This window comes from Pieris rapae, chromosome 14 (assembly GCF_905147795.1).
Source record: "Pieris rapae chromosome 14, ilPieRapa1.1, whole genome shotgun sequence".
Taxonomy (NCBI): domain Eukaryota; kingdom Metazoa; phylum Arthropoda; class Insecta; order Lepidoptera; family Pieridae; genus Pieris; species Pieris rapae.
The window spans coordinates 1927942-1941942 of NC_059522.1; the positions used below are offsets into that span (position 1 = coordinate 1927942).

Below are 14001 nucleotides of genomic sequence, written 5' to 3' on the forward strand. Positions count from 1 at the left end.
ACAGAAACCAACCATCTCATTATTGAGGTAAATAAATAATTACGTTATTTATTAACACAGTTAACATTATTTTTATATAAATATCGTAACCATGGCAACAAACACACCAACTTCTATCCACGATTTTTAAGTTTGAAATTAAAACTGTGTGTAGCGTAGTAATTTTTTTCCTTTGATTCTAAGTGGCGTTTGTGTTTTGGATGAGCTTATGAACTACACGTTTCACAGAATGATAAAAAGGAAGGATTGGCTTAACTTCCTCGGTGATACCTTCATTGTATCTTTAGTTTAGTAGTTGATTCATGGTTGATCTGTACTAGGTCATTATCAATTCAAAGCTAGGAAATCTTAAGGATTTAGAGACACCTGACTGTGCATAATGTGTATGCCTTATTAATAAGTTTATTCCTTATTAAAGATATATATAAAATAATAAAAGTATTTTTGTTGAACAATCAGCGTCAGTGCTTGTTTCATGACGATCCTACTTGTTATTCTATCAAAAAAAACGCTTTCTTCTCAGCGTCCACGACGTTTACTGTTGTCAACTGAAATTCGTAAAACTAGATACATATAACACAGGCTAACAATTCTAAATCTATTTGCGTTTTCTGTGAGAAAACTGAACGTCATTTTGTACATACAGGAATAGGGGAAGAAATAATTTAAAACGATACAGAAGAAGACCGCTCACAAGATGGCCGCATGATGTAAATGGCTGGATTGAGCTTGATGCAGCTTGTCCTTGCAGCTAATAAGAAAATATATATTTTTGTTTAGTACAGATAACCTTAGATTGTTAAAAAGCTAGTCTAATTTACTATCTTTTAAAAATTCTACTACGATTAGTTTAATTTTATCTAGCATTAAAAGGCTTTATATTTTTATTTAATACTCTGCAATCCTAAAGAATAAATTTTTCGGAAAACCCCTGGCTTAGCCAGTGAATGAAAGACAAAGTAATATACCAGTAATGGTAATAAAAATAAACTATAAATTTTGTGGTATGGCGCCACTAATAATCCTTGATATAATATAATCTTAACATTTAACTGTGTCAACGGTGAAGATTCGGCACGACAGACGCGTAATAATTAAGACATAAGCCTTTACGCAATAAAAGCTAAATAAAATAAAATAAAAATAAAATAAAAGGCCGGCAACGCACTCGCGAGCCCTCTGGCATTGAGGGTGTCCATGGGCGGCGGTATCACTTAACATCAGGTGAGCCTCCTGCCCGTTTGCCCCCTGTTCTATAAAAAAAAAAATACTACAAAATACATTTTCATACATTGTATAAATATATTATTTATTTATACTTTATTACCTTCCTGAAAAACATACACAACAAAAATAAAAAAAAGCAGGTTACAAAAGTTATACGTCAACAGTCGGCCCTGTTTGATTAGGTTAGATTGTCCATAGTAAATGATTAATGCAAGCCTGAAAATCTAAAAATAACTTAAACTAAATGATAATAAAGGCACTTTTCATTCCTTACTATAATTTATCAAATCGGTGTTAATTTTGTTACGTTAATTATAATTTACAATAATTATTAGAGTTGAGTCTTAACATGTCTTCAATAAGAAAATCATGATAATCCAAGAGCTTTTCACTGAAGCAAGAACTCAAGGGTTTTTTATGTCTCTAAAATGGAACTCGCCTATAATACAGTTTCAATAAGTCTTTTTCAAATTTTATTCGCAAAATACTTTCATACTTTCTTATAATATTAGTATTTCTTTAAATATATATTTATATACATATTTTAAAAATACTAATATAACTCCAGCTGACCCTACTAGACTGTATGAAGTGTTTCCCTTGATCTGCGTATTTACCCGACCCTGTTTATTCTGGGATATGGTGGGTTACCAGCTACGTCTCAGAAGAGAACTAGCTGTGGCAGTGTATCTATTTAAGATTCATATGGGTCGGGTTCATAATATGGATATAATGGGGAGACTGATTAACAAAATTTCTACTGAGGTCTACCTCACGGAGTTCACAAGAGTTGCTTGCTTTATTGTTAGTTATAAGTGTTAGGCATATAAATATAATTGTTTTTTATGTAGATAATTAGTGTAAGTATTATTTTGACATTCTATCGAATTAGTAGCAACTGTTTAGGTAATAAATAAATATTTAATAATATAGGGAGTTAAATACTTTTATATTAATTAAAATATCAAAATTGAAACAAATCATCAAATGCAACAAATCTTTAATCCGTTAATACACCACTTCTTACTTAAACAACAAAATCAAATATCTTTGGACTTCAAACTGTAGGTGATACAAAGGTTGGATTCGTCAAAGTCTTGCAAAACCTTCGGCTCCAAGTGCCGATTAACGATTGCCGTGCACCGCAAATCTCTATACACATTGGCCAATGAAGTCTCCAAATTATAGACAAGAACGGGTTTCTCTGAATATTTCTGTAGCGAATCACTTGATTGTACTGCCAACTTCGCCTTGAGGAATATCACTTGAGATTTAAGGGGAGTAAGTTGGACTTTATACTTTTGGATTTGCTTCATCCGTGTGTACGCACATTTTATGTAGTCTTGATTGTATTGTGAGGACAAAGGCACTTTTCCAATAAGGTTGTGGACGTATGAGGACACTTTCTCCTCCCAGGTGCCCTTCAAATCTATCTGAACAGTTTTATCGCTTAAGTTCATTCGCAGCATGTGTCTTATAAGGTCGTCTTGTAGGTCTTCTTGGGACTTGTATTGGTTGAGAACAAGGTTGACTTCTGATATCATTTCTTCAGGAGTTCCACCCAAGCAGAATACAGTACCCGTTAAATCTGAAAAATAACAATTATTTTAATATTAAATGAGAACACATGAACAAATTTGTGTGTATCCTACAAACTCTTTGTACTTATTATAGAAGATATGAGTGTACGTCTTAAGTGGTCTTTCTATTACTCAACTCTCAGACAACATCTTAAGAGTATCAGAAGAGCAAGCTTCACGCAACTTTGCGAGTTGAAAACATGAAACACGGCTGACTTTCTTATTATCTAGTAAATTTACGTATTTCTATTTACCATCGTAATTTATTTTATTTATTAAAGACCACGTCATATGTAATAACTACTAGTGGCGTAGCAAAAGGGGTGCGGCGCGGTTAGGCCACACCGGGTTTCACCTTTTTTGGGGTGACACCCACCCGGTCTCTCAACTTTAAGAACAATTTACGTACAAAAAAATGCTAGCATAAAAATTTCATTTTCAGGGATTCCTCCACTAGCACTAGCTCAGCTCTATGTAGAATTCGGGGATTCCCACAAAAGAGCCTGACGCTATCTTGGGGGATTCCCCGTCCCATACTCGCGATCTGATCCATGTCCTTTATGTTATGAAATTTATTGCTTTTTACTTTCGATGGGGTGACACCACCGACATCTGCACCAGGTGCCACCCAAGGTATTTACGCCACTGATAGCTACAGTATATGTTAGTTACATTGCAGTGTTGCCAAATCCTTTTTATGCCTCCATATTAAAAATTAAATTGTTCATAAACAGACTTAAATGACAGATTAAAGGATGAAATTACTAGGAGTCCATTTTAGAATTGCCCCTCTTAACAATCAAATTTCCCCCTGTGGGGCGTGGGCCCGACGTTGTGTAACAGGCTATCTTTTTTAAATTATATGAACAACAATTTTTTTTAAATTTAAATAAAAATTACATATACATATAGTAAAATTACAGCAAAAGTATTACACTTCCAATTGGTATGAGATTTAACTATGTGTTTTTTTGTAATTTATTAGCTGACTACCGCATGTCAAACTGGATAGGTAGTTTTCATGTGGTATATTCGCGAAGTATTCGAACTGCCTGAAGATTGGTTTCTCTAGGTCGGAATTTGGTAAATTAATCTGATTTTAAAACTTGTGAATGAATGAAGGAGGACAGACAATATTAATGTTCCGAAAGAGGTTACAGTATCCAATCCCTGTGCGCCTAACAGAGCCACGAAATTATGTTCGAATGCTGAATAATCATATCAATAACAATAATTTCAAGTCAGACTCAACATAATTTCAAATTTTTCCGACGTTTCACGTGCTTTACAAAAAGTATCATAGCTGTAGAAAAAGTTACATTATCTGTATTTATTTCCCTGGAGTTGAATTTTTGACATTCAACACCTTTTTTCTTCAGTCACCGTGACCACGCACGCTGTAAACCACGGAAACGTCGGAAATTATGTTAAAAAATTATAAGTTTATACTTTAATCCAGTAAAAAGTGTTTTCTTATTCGGTTTAAGTTTGTTAAAATAAATCCAAATGAAATTTACCTTGTTCCTCCAGAATTTTGGCCATCTCAAGCGCCACTATGACACCTGTCTCATACCCCAACAGGTAGAAGTGACCCTTGATCGCGGTTCTTTTAATTAAAGTCTGTAAAAAACAATATTCTAATATAACCGGAACAGTTTGAAATAGTGCTCAAATGATCTTAACTATTACATGTAATGTTATGCGAGCAATCGATTCTGTCAGAAGCGAACTTCAGCTTGCTTGCGGTGTTTTTTTTTCACTATAAGAAAAGAATAGATTATGAAAATAACTAAAAATGTAACCTTTGCAAATCTAGCTGCCATTTCCTGAGGCGTTTCTTCAGGATGCGCAAGACCCGGTTGCAGTACTAAAGCGAACAACTTGAGTCTTTCAGCCAAGACTTCGAATCTTCCATTGTGACCTTCCAAACCTGGTATGAGACACATGAAATTCTGGTTCGCGTCAAACTCGTCATCCATCTGTCAAAAAAATATAAAAATGTAAATGAAACGCAAAAACATTACTCACTTTAGTGGTTAAATTCGCGGTTTCATACGTAATATATTAGTAGTGCACCAACGTTTTTAGTGCAAAGAGTGATTGAAAACTATGCTATTTATTATAATAACAATTTCAATGATCAAAAAAAGAGTGTGTGTACTTATGTACACGCGTTAGAAGTTATACTTCTTTAGCGTATGAAAAATAATTACTTCTATATTCAATTCTTTTCAATCCCAATACCCCTTATTTTCTCAAAAATCATTTTTAAATCTTAGGTCTAACTAAACGCTACGCTCTTCCATAGATTAAATTCCATCCCACAGTCCATCCTTCATAGGCAATTCATTCAGAATTTCTGCCATTAAGCTGTGGAATAGGCTGTCCGACTCTATACGATTGGCTCCTTCTTTTAAAACTCTTCTATATAAACATTTCCTAACCTTATCATATCTTAATTAGTATTGATTTTAATATTTAATTTAAATCATTTCTGACTATAATTCAGACTTGTATAATGAAAACACGTGTTTTAAATGTAGAAACTCAAAGCATGTGGATAAATATTATAAATATAAATACACAGTGAACAAAGGCTGCGTGCGTGCCAACATGCGCCACTAACTTCATTCTGTTAATTTTGTGTCACGGTGCGCGCGCATCGTAAAATTTCACTCTCATCAATTTTTCACAACGCGCCTAAAGAAGTATAAACTTCAAAATGACAAGTATGTTCGAATTTTAACCACTTTTTGTTTATAAATGTAAACTTACCACAGCAGCCGATTGCACTAACGACGGCAAGAAAACCATTTCTGTGGTACTTCGAAGTTCATCTACATCTACGTACGAGTAAAACTGCCCAAACCCTTTCACGTCCTTGAATGTTGCGTCCAACATGTTCTCCTCTATATTTTTAATCCTAAAAATAAATTATACACGATTTGTGACGCAAATTAGGATTTTTTTTTAGATTGTACTAGTCTTACGCCAGTGTAAAGAATAAGAATGTATGATATAAAATGCATGTCAACAATTTTGTAACAATAATTCATTCACGTGAAAATGGATCAGAAATAATCAAAAAAATACAACTCACTTGCTTATAGAGAGATCTAGAATAGCTTCTTGCGATAGTAGGATGCGATATTGGTCCCGCAAGTATTCTCTCAATGGGAATAGTAAGGTAGTATCCTTGCATAATTCCTGAAGCGTGAGTGTATCTTCTAGTGTTTTCGGTAGATCGATTTCTGGAATTTAAAAAATATGATTTAAAATATAGCAGTGTTGTCCTAGTCGCTTTCACGTGCAAATGTCATCCCAGAGGTCATAGGTTCGATGCCCAGCTGTGCACCAATGGATTTTCTGTCTATGTACACTCACTTGTAGACTGGATAAAAAAATCGTAAAGAAAAGGCTAAGTTATAGGTGCGCGTGAGGCGGGCACCATACAATAATAGTTTCTAGGCTTGGCAGTAAGGAAACAAAGGAAACTTCTTTAGGTACATTAAAGTTTCTACCGAAGAAACAAAGTTAATAAACGAAAAGAGTTCAGAACACAAAAAGAGAAAAGAAAGCGTTTAGACAAGAAAAAGTGCCGACTTTTCGGATGTACCCAATAGGTACTTTGATGCTTCTATAGTAAACGTAGATTACTGCGTAGTTACTGTAATGGTTTTTTTCAATAAAATTATATTCAGTTATATTTAAAAAACATTGTTTTAAATGACATACTGGCAATAGCAGCGATGTCTTCCAACAAAGACTTCTTTTTAGGAACTGGGTGCACTACAATCACAGGCTCCTTGGAGTTCAATCCTTCTTCCAAGACATTCAGTACCGACCTAAATGACAGCAAGCTTTGCACCTGAGTCAACAAGACAAAATAAAGTTTGAAACTGGCAAAATTAAAATTAAGAAAAGCTTTGTACATGCATAATCATTGATTTGATTGTATTAGATTTTAAGCCATCAATGTAGATAGAATAAAATTCGGATCTTTTTTTAAAATCCACGCCACAGTACTTTAAAATATTGTTACAATGAAAACGCGCGCGCGACGTATCACGTTCTATTTCATACGAAAACGTAAGAACAATAAATGTATTAAAGAAAATCTTTATAAAAAGGTGACTATTAATATTTATTAGATCAATCACGTTTAGAAATTGGTGACCTACTAACAATATTACAGTAGACAGTTCTACAGTGGTTAATCAAAATCAAATAATGTCGCGTCGTTAGTTGTACTATTCTCCGTCTTATGCGGTCCTACCCTGAAAGGCCGATTTTCCTCAATATCCAAAGTCGAGAAATTTTTAAGCACGTTTCAGCGTATGCCAGGGTACATTATTCGAACTGTTGTTTCAACATAAAAAAAATACTTACCGATTCAAGTTCAGGCGACTTGATGATAGTTAAATTATTTTTAGAGGGACACACGTCTATGTGGTTACCAATATCGATAACAGCAAGATGTCTGAAATATAAAAAGAATGTCTTTACATATGTGTTATTTAGGTACAAGCTTGTAAACAAAAATACGAGTATGAAAAATTACACCTCAAATTGATGTTACAAGTAACAGTCGGTAGGATTCCAGGATTTCTTGTTTTTGTTGTAAAAAATAAACTCAAGGTATCACTTATTACACGTCATTAAATTCGAACCTGTTGGCATCCCTACTCATCGACAAAGAAGACAGAGGGTGTAGGCCGAAAGAAAAGCCGGCGTACACCTCTCTATTTTAAAAAGCAAATCATCAAACAGTACTTATTTTAAATCAATAAAAATCAATAAAGCAAAGTAATTAGAAGTAGCCTGCCCAGAACTAGTCCCAAGCCCTACTACTACTACTTTCTACTACTAATTTCGACAGGTTGAGAAGATTTCATAGTGCTAGAGCATGTTAAAGTTATTAAATAATTCACAAAAAAAAAACAAATAAATGCATTCTGAATAATCAGCACAGGACAGTAACAAAATAAGAAAATTCATGATGATTACTTTGCATTAGTTTTTACGGCACTGTCATCTTAGAGATTTATTATTAAATTCTTCTGCTTTCTTTTAAATTTTAACACATGTTGGCGTAAGGATATAGGAAATATAAAACTTACTCGACAGCTGGTGTTAATTTTCTAGAGGCTGAATCCAATGCATCCAAATATGTGACGTCATTGTACTTCTGTGCTTTGCTGACAATCATGTAGATAATCTGGATTTTCCCGAGAACACTACTCTTGTTAAGTAGGAAGTCTATATACTTATTGTTCCAGAGTTCTTGTCTGTCAATGACAACGTGTATACCAGCATCTTGCCAGGACCTATGTAAACAGAACAATCTCATTTTGACATATGGACATATAACAGAATATATAAAGTTGTACATACCCACCAATATTTATTATATATTTCAATATTAGGCCTCTCAAGGCATATATTTATTATTTGGAATTGTTGGATATTAATTAAAATTATTAAAATTTATTTATTAATAATATACAAAAATATGTTCAATTTATTTTCTTATAAGTATTTATTTATAAGTATAATAATAAAAACTTTATCAATATTGTTAATCTATTTTAGTTCTACTTTGTTTTTAATATTTAAAAAAAGTTTCAAAAATTTCGCTGTAAGATGTTTCAGATGGCAGTAACATACTTAGAGAAGTTTAGAGCCTAGATTAAATTTCTTACCTCTGTTTGACAACGAAGGCATTACTGTAAGGCGCCTGAATATACAGTTGCTTAGCACCTTGTGCGACAAGTCTATCGGCCAGCTGTATCGCCAATACATCGTCGTCTGATATGATCACATTGGATGAATCGGGTGATATTTGAAGTCTGAAAATAAGATAATAAATATCTTAATAAAAAGTATAAATAAAAATAAAAAGAATTAGATATATAGTTTTTATTGTTACCTAGGTTTTATATCAGGAATGGGCTGCTGCATGTCAAGAAGCACTCGGCCGCGATGTCTACTTGCAGCCAAGAGGCGGAAGGCACGAGTGACTTCATTGGGCGGGAAGGATACCCGGGACAGAGGACGAACGTAGCCACGCGCTATTCCTTCGCTTACCAGCACTTGCAGGCGCTGGAATATGGTGCTTTATCAGATTTTCCTATTTAAATACTGGTGAATTATACGTTTAGGATAATATTCAGAATCGAACTCTAAGTATACAAGTCGAATGTATAATATTGTTGACTAATGAGTCGTAGTAACTGCTTGAATATAAATTGTACATGCGAGATGGGCTTTAATAAGTATAAACATTCTTGTAATTTCTCCTTTCTTACAATTTCCTAATAAGTATTTATTTTATTTATTTATTTATTACAGAAATACACACATTATCCTTACAGCCTCCGCGAGCCTATTTACAGGGTGTGTTCTATTTAGATTCTGTTAAAACATCGACCCTTTTTCGCACTCCTCTTCTGCATCATTTAATAATTTAAAACAACTGTTAATGTCCTAATTATTGTATCTCTTTTCTATTACAGCTACATGTTTATTTGTTTTTATAAAGTTTGTGTTGTCATGTTTTGTTTTGTTTTGCTTTTGCCCGTATCATATTTTTTAATTAGTGAAACCTTTTGTGGATACATCCAATGTGTTTGTTTTGTGTTTAATTTTTAACTTTTCTTGTATATATCTGTTTAGTTTCCAAATGAATAAATGCCTTAGACCTAAGACGACGACGTGTCTCATACATACACATACAGAAATCTAAAACCCTAAAAACTTAGTTATTTAGAATTTTCAAAGCTTGAATTTAATACATTGGACGTCAATACGGGAATACAAAATACCAGCTGCCCACTGATTCAGAACCAATTCGACTAAGAGTCCTTTAAGAAAAGATCGTACACCAACGCTTGAAAGGAAAATGATGACGAAGATGCTTAATAACAAAATTTACCTTCATATCGTGTTCAGTCTGGAATATGCTGCGAATATCGACTGTGACGTAGGAGCGACATTTAGTGAAGTTGTTCATTCCGAGGGTAAAGTTTTCTCGCTCAATCAGCAAACTGGCATCGTAGTACACGCCGTACTCGGCGAGACATCCTATGGAGATCTGAAAATATATGAAATAATTTTGAAAAATTAAATCGACTTCAAATAATTGCGAATAGGTTTGACGTATACGTGACGTATTTAATTCCAAAACTACGGAATTGATCTTTTACTATACTGTATCCAAAGATGATGAATTCTTCCGAATTCCGAAAATTAATTTACGTTTTTTATCATTAGACATAATGATTTGACTCTCAAAAGATAATTGATATTAAGGTCTAAGCATAAAAAACTATCTATCGGTTTAGTTTAGTTTAGGTTCTTTTTGTTAAAGTAAAAAGTAGAAAACAAAGGAATTCAGCTCAATAGTTATCGAAATTGTTTTAGATCGAATGTTTTTTCTTTTAAATGAATAATTACATTCTTGAACTCCTTATTCGCGCAGCTGATGATGATGTCGACACCTCTTCCATTCGTAGCAGACCTCACCATGTCAGCGAAACTGTGGTTGCGAGAGTTACCGATGTGGTCGTCTGTTCAGAAAAAATCATAGAAACATGAAAGAGTTATATTTTTTTTTTTCTTCAAATGCCTGATTTGTATAATACGGTTTTGCTTTAAAAAAATAGTTAAGGCAGTAGTTAAGTTAACTCTTTTGTCAAAGCTAAGTGTCAACATTATTTAATCGTTCAAAACATAAGGTTTAACGGGGTTACGACGCTTGACTAACAGAAACCTGTAATTGGCTTATTTATGGGTTTTTAAATCTAACATATCTATTCCCTATAAAGAATGTAAGTGATTACGACCTATTGTACTTTGTGGGGAACGAGAATGTTATATTACTAGCTTACCATTTATAATATTTCTAGGAAACATTTTTTTAGTTCAAAAAAAATGGGGTTGATCGTAGACAGGTGAACCATACCTTGCAACTGAGGGAAGAGCTTCTTAACGAACTGCTTCTTCTTCAAATCACTGACGGTGGTAAAGACTTCGCAGTCAAATGCCAGGGCAATGGAGATTGCAGCTTGCGCCAATGCACCTGTTCCACCGTGTACCAAGATGCTCATACCAGGTAAAAGACGGCTTTTAGTGCTCTAAAAGTATAAAGAAATTATTATAAAAATATTAGTCAACTCGATGTATTATTGCGATTATAAATTAATTTTATGAGGTTCAAGAGACAACATCAATTATAGTAAACGATATTTCAGATATGCTACATCCGAGTTTCATCATCTTAAATGCATCCCAAATTCGGTAAAATTACAGCAACCTAAACGTTTAAGATTTAGAATCGCCTTTAAAATCTTTAGTAACAAAGAGCACAATAAAAATACTACACCAAAGCATTTACCAAGCAGTAGAAGGCTAAACAGTAGGCCAATGGCACGGTAGCGGCATCCTCAAGGGTCCAGTGGGCTGGCACAGGCCACAATTGCTCACTCTTGGCTCGCACCATTGTACTCACGGAACCCGATTTAACAAGACCCATAACACGGACACCACTAAAAAATGTATATATTATGTGTTAGATTATATTAAGACTATAATTGGCACGGCTATTATGGGTAAGTTCCCGGTAAAAGACGCACACGATCCGATCGAAAGCAAGCGATGGGTAATTCCCTGTTCCGTTTGATAGACGCGATCGTTTGATGGATCTCTGAAATTCCAACTGTTTGATTGGATTTTTTTCGCCTACCGCCTATACTGGGTAATTTGTTTTCTCGGGACCCTGGGCTGTTACCCAAAAAGCCCTTTCTGCCTCGTAACCCTTATAGTAAACAATTTTAATAGAGCAGTGTTGGCGTAGTGGCTTCATCGTGCGACTCTCATATCTGAGATCTTAGGTTCAATTCCCGGCTGTGCACCTATGGACTCTTTCTATGTGTACATTTAACATTCGCTCGAACGGTGAAGGAAAACATCGTGAAGAAACCAACTTGTCTTAGGACAAAAAAGTCGAGGACGTGTGTTAGGCACTGGAGGATCACCTACTTGCCTAATAGATTTAAAAATGACCATAGAACAGAGGACCTAAAGAGACCTAGAGACAATTTCAATAGTTACAAGTACAAAATTCCTATAGTTACTGGCTACAAGCTCATAAGAGGTGTTGTCTTTCCCACGAGCTACAACTTCCAGACTACGTTTTACTTTTAGCTTGGTTAAAAAGATTTGTTCCGGAGTTCTATCGAAAATAGTTACTGTGTTTTATAGCGCAGGTCAAGAAATACACACCTTTCCGTTACACCACTGAAGTCCATTCCAAAAGTTAAATCCGTATCAAAATCGATGGGTATTGCTCCCATACTTCTCTTCGTGTCGAGGCTATTGAGGGTAGAATAGTGTACCTACAAACAAAATCCTGTATTAATTCCTCTTGACATTTATGATCACGGATGACGACAGATGCAGCAATATTACCTATATCATATCTTTCAAAGGACGGGATTTCTCATAGCACAATAGTTAATTAGTCAACTGTGTTACAAACCTTCACGTTAATCCCTGGTCCAGTCGGCTCAGACGATTCGACCCAGGTCAATGAATCGATGTCTCCAACGTGTGAAATCTGGAGTATCGCATTACCCTTGCTTTCCAGCTGACGTTCCAAGGGAAGATAGTACTTGCCTCCCCAAATACCCTGGTTAAATAATTATAGAGTCATCGACACATCCAGATAAATAAGATTTATGTCAATTAGAGAATTTTACAAATTTTTTTTTGCTAAAAAATTATACAATTGTTTTTGACCCAGCAATATTGACCAGCGAAATTAAATGCAAAACATCGTTTACGGTACGAACAACCTTGTATAATATTCACTGACCTAAATACTTACGTGATCTAATACATTGAAGGTCAAATTCAGAGGTGGCAATTCGTTCAAACACTGCTCGTTGGACACCTTGTTGTTTATTTCAATCATGTATATCTTCTTGTTAGACCCAATGCTGGCTTTGCTCCATTGCTTCACTAGGTCTGACAAACCTGGGACTTTCGGGTATGTGGACACAATCAAGAGGTTCTGTCCGGGAGGAAGTAGGGAAAGACTAGATTTTAATAACGCAAGGTCTTCAGTAGAATGGACTGTAACTGCGCTGGAAATGGAACGGGATTGATTTGGTCGCCAACTTACAAGTTGAATTTGGGCATTGGGTACTTTGTGAGAGGACACAGGGATGAAGAGAGAAGCCGGTCTCTGCCTTGGCTCTGAAAGTTCTTTGTTAATGATGAAGAAATCGCGTGGAAGGATGTTGTGTAGGGCTTCCGTAAGCTGGAAAAAATTGTGTCATAAGATAAAGGTTAGAAAGATGTTGATTTCTTTAGTTAAAATTATACTTACAGATTCATCAGACGATAAGTCATTGAGGAGTAAGACATCAACTTGATTATCAATATTGGTCAGTTTGAGAAGATCTCTCTTATCAATACATGCAAGGTTCACTTTGACATCAGGGATTTGTTCAACGACAGATTTCAATCCGCTATATTTAGACTCAGATTCGTTAACAACTACTACATTTATTGTGCTTTTGTTAACATTTTCAGCAACTATTTGGAAGAACACTGCAAGAGCTGACGATTCCTGTAATAATTTTTTGGTAAATACATATGTATTCAGTTTCTGCTTTAAGAATCTACATGCAATATGAATCGGAAAGTAACGGAGAGTTTATTGCCAGATCTTCACTTGCGCTCTATGCTCTAGAGTCTAGATTTTAGAACTGACGGTAAATGTAAAATTAGAAGCATTTAATGTATAATTTTTTTCACTTTCATATAGTATATTGTGGTACCTAAAAGAATGCTTTTGATTTGATTTGATTTAAACAAAGAAACTGTCGTTCCTTAATCGTCGTCTTGTCGAATAACGTATAGTGAATGTTGAAAATACATACGTTACTCAGCCCCTTTGGGAAATGGGGTACAAATTTATAGGCCTTTACAGAAACTTTGTCGTTGCTCGCTGGCCGAGAACGGAACCTCACGTTATGGAAGGTCACACCAGAGCATCTGGAAATATTTTCTATCAAAATACTATTTGAACTAACAAATTTATATATTCTTTATTATTTGAAAATCCATATTTCTCATTTTAATAAACAAATCCAAACCTAGACTTCGGATTCGAGTCTAGAGTCAGTTA

At 34.7% G+C, this 14001-nt stretch overlaps 1 protein-coding gene across 1 annotated transcript in view; it reads right to left on the reverse strand.

Moving 5' to 3' along the window:
• Positions 1-2210: 2210 nt before the first annotated feature.
• The window catches only part of LOC110999413 (fatty acid synthase), a 32182-nt gene continuing 20391 nt past the window's right edge, over positions 2211-14001 (reverse strand). The window contains exons 22-40 of the mRNA XM_022268447.2: positions 13754-13868; positions 13198-13440; positions 12694-13128; positions 12346-12495; positions 12090-12202; positions 11203-11353; positions 10771-10942; positions 10263-10375; positions 9742-9900; positions 8737-8909; positions 8510-8656; positions 7928-8134; positions 7197-7287; positions 6543-6675; positions 5908-6058; positions 5583-5730; positions 4610-4786; positions 4325-4427; positions 2211-2815 (exon numbers count right to left, since the gene is read on the reverse strand). Coding sequence (XP_022124139.2) covers positions 2268-2815; positions 4325-4427; positions 4610-4786; positions 5583-5730; positions 5908-6058; positions 6543-6675; positions 7197-7287; positions 7928-8134; positions 8510-8656; positions 8737-8909; positions 9742-9900; positions 10263-10375; positions 10771-10942; positions 11203-11353; positions 12090-12202; positions 12346-12495; positions 12694-13128; positions 13198-13440; positions 13754-13868 — 3529 coding nt within the window. The 3' untranslated portion in view covers positions 2211-2267. The remainder of the gene's footprint in view (positions 2816-4324; positions 4428-4609; positions 4787-5582; positions 5731-5907; positions 6059-6542; positions 6676-7196; positions 7288-7927; positions 8135-8509; positions 8657-8736; positions 8910-9741; positions 9901-10262; positions 10376-10770; positions 10943-11202; positions 11354-12089; positions 12203-12345; positions 12496-12693; positions 13129-13197; positions 13441-13753; positions 13869-14001) is intronic.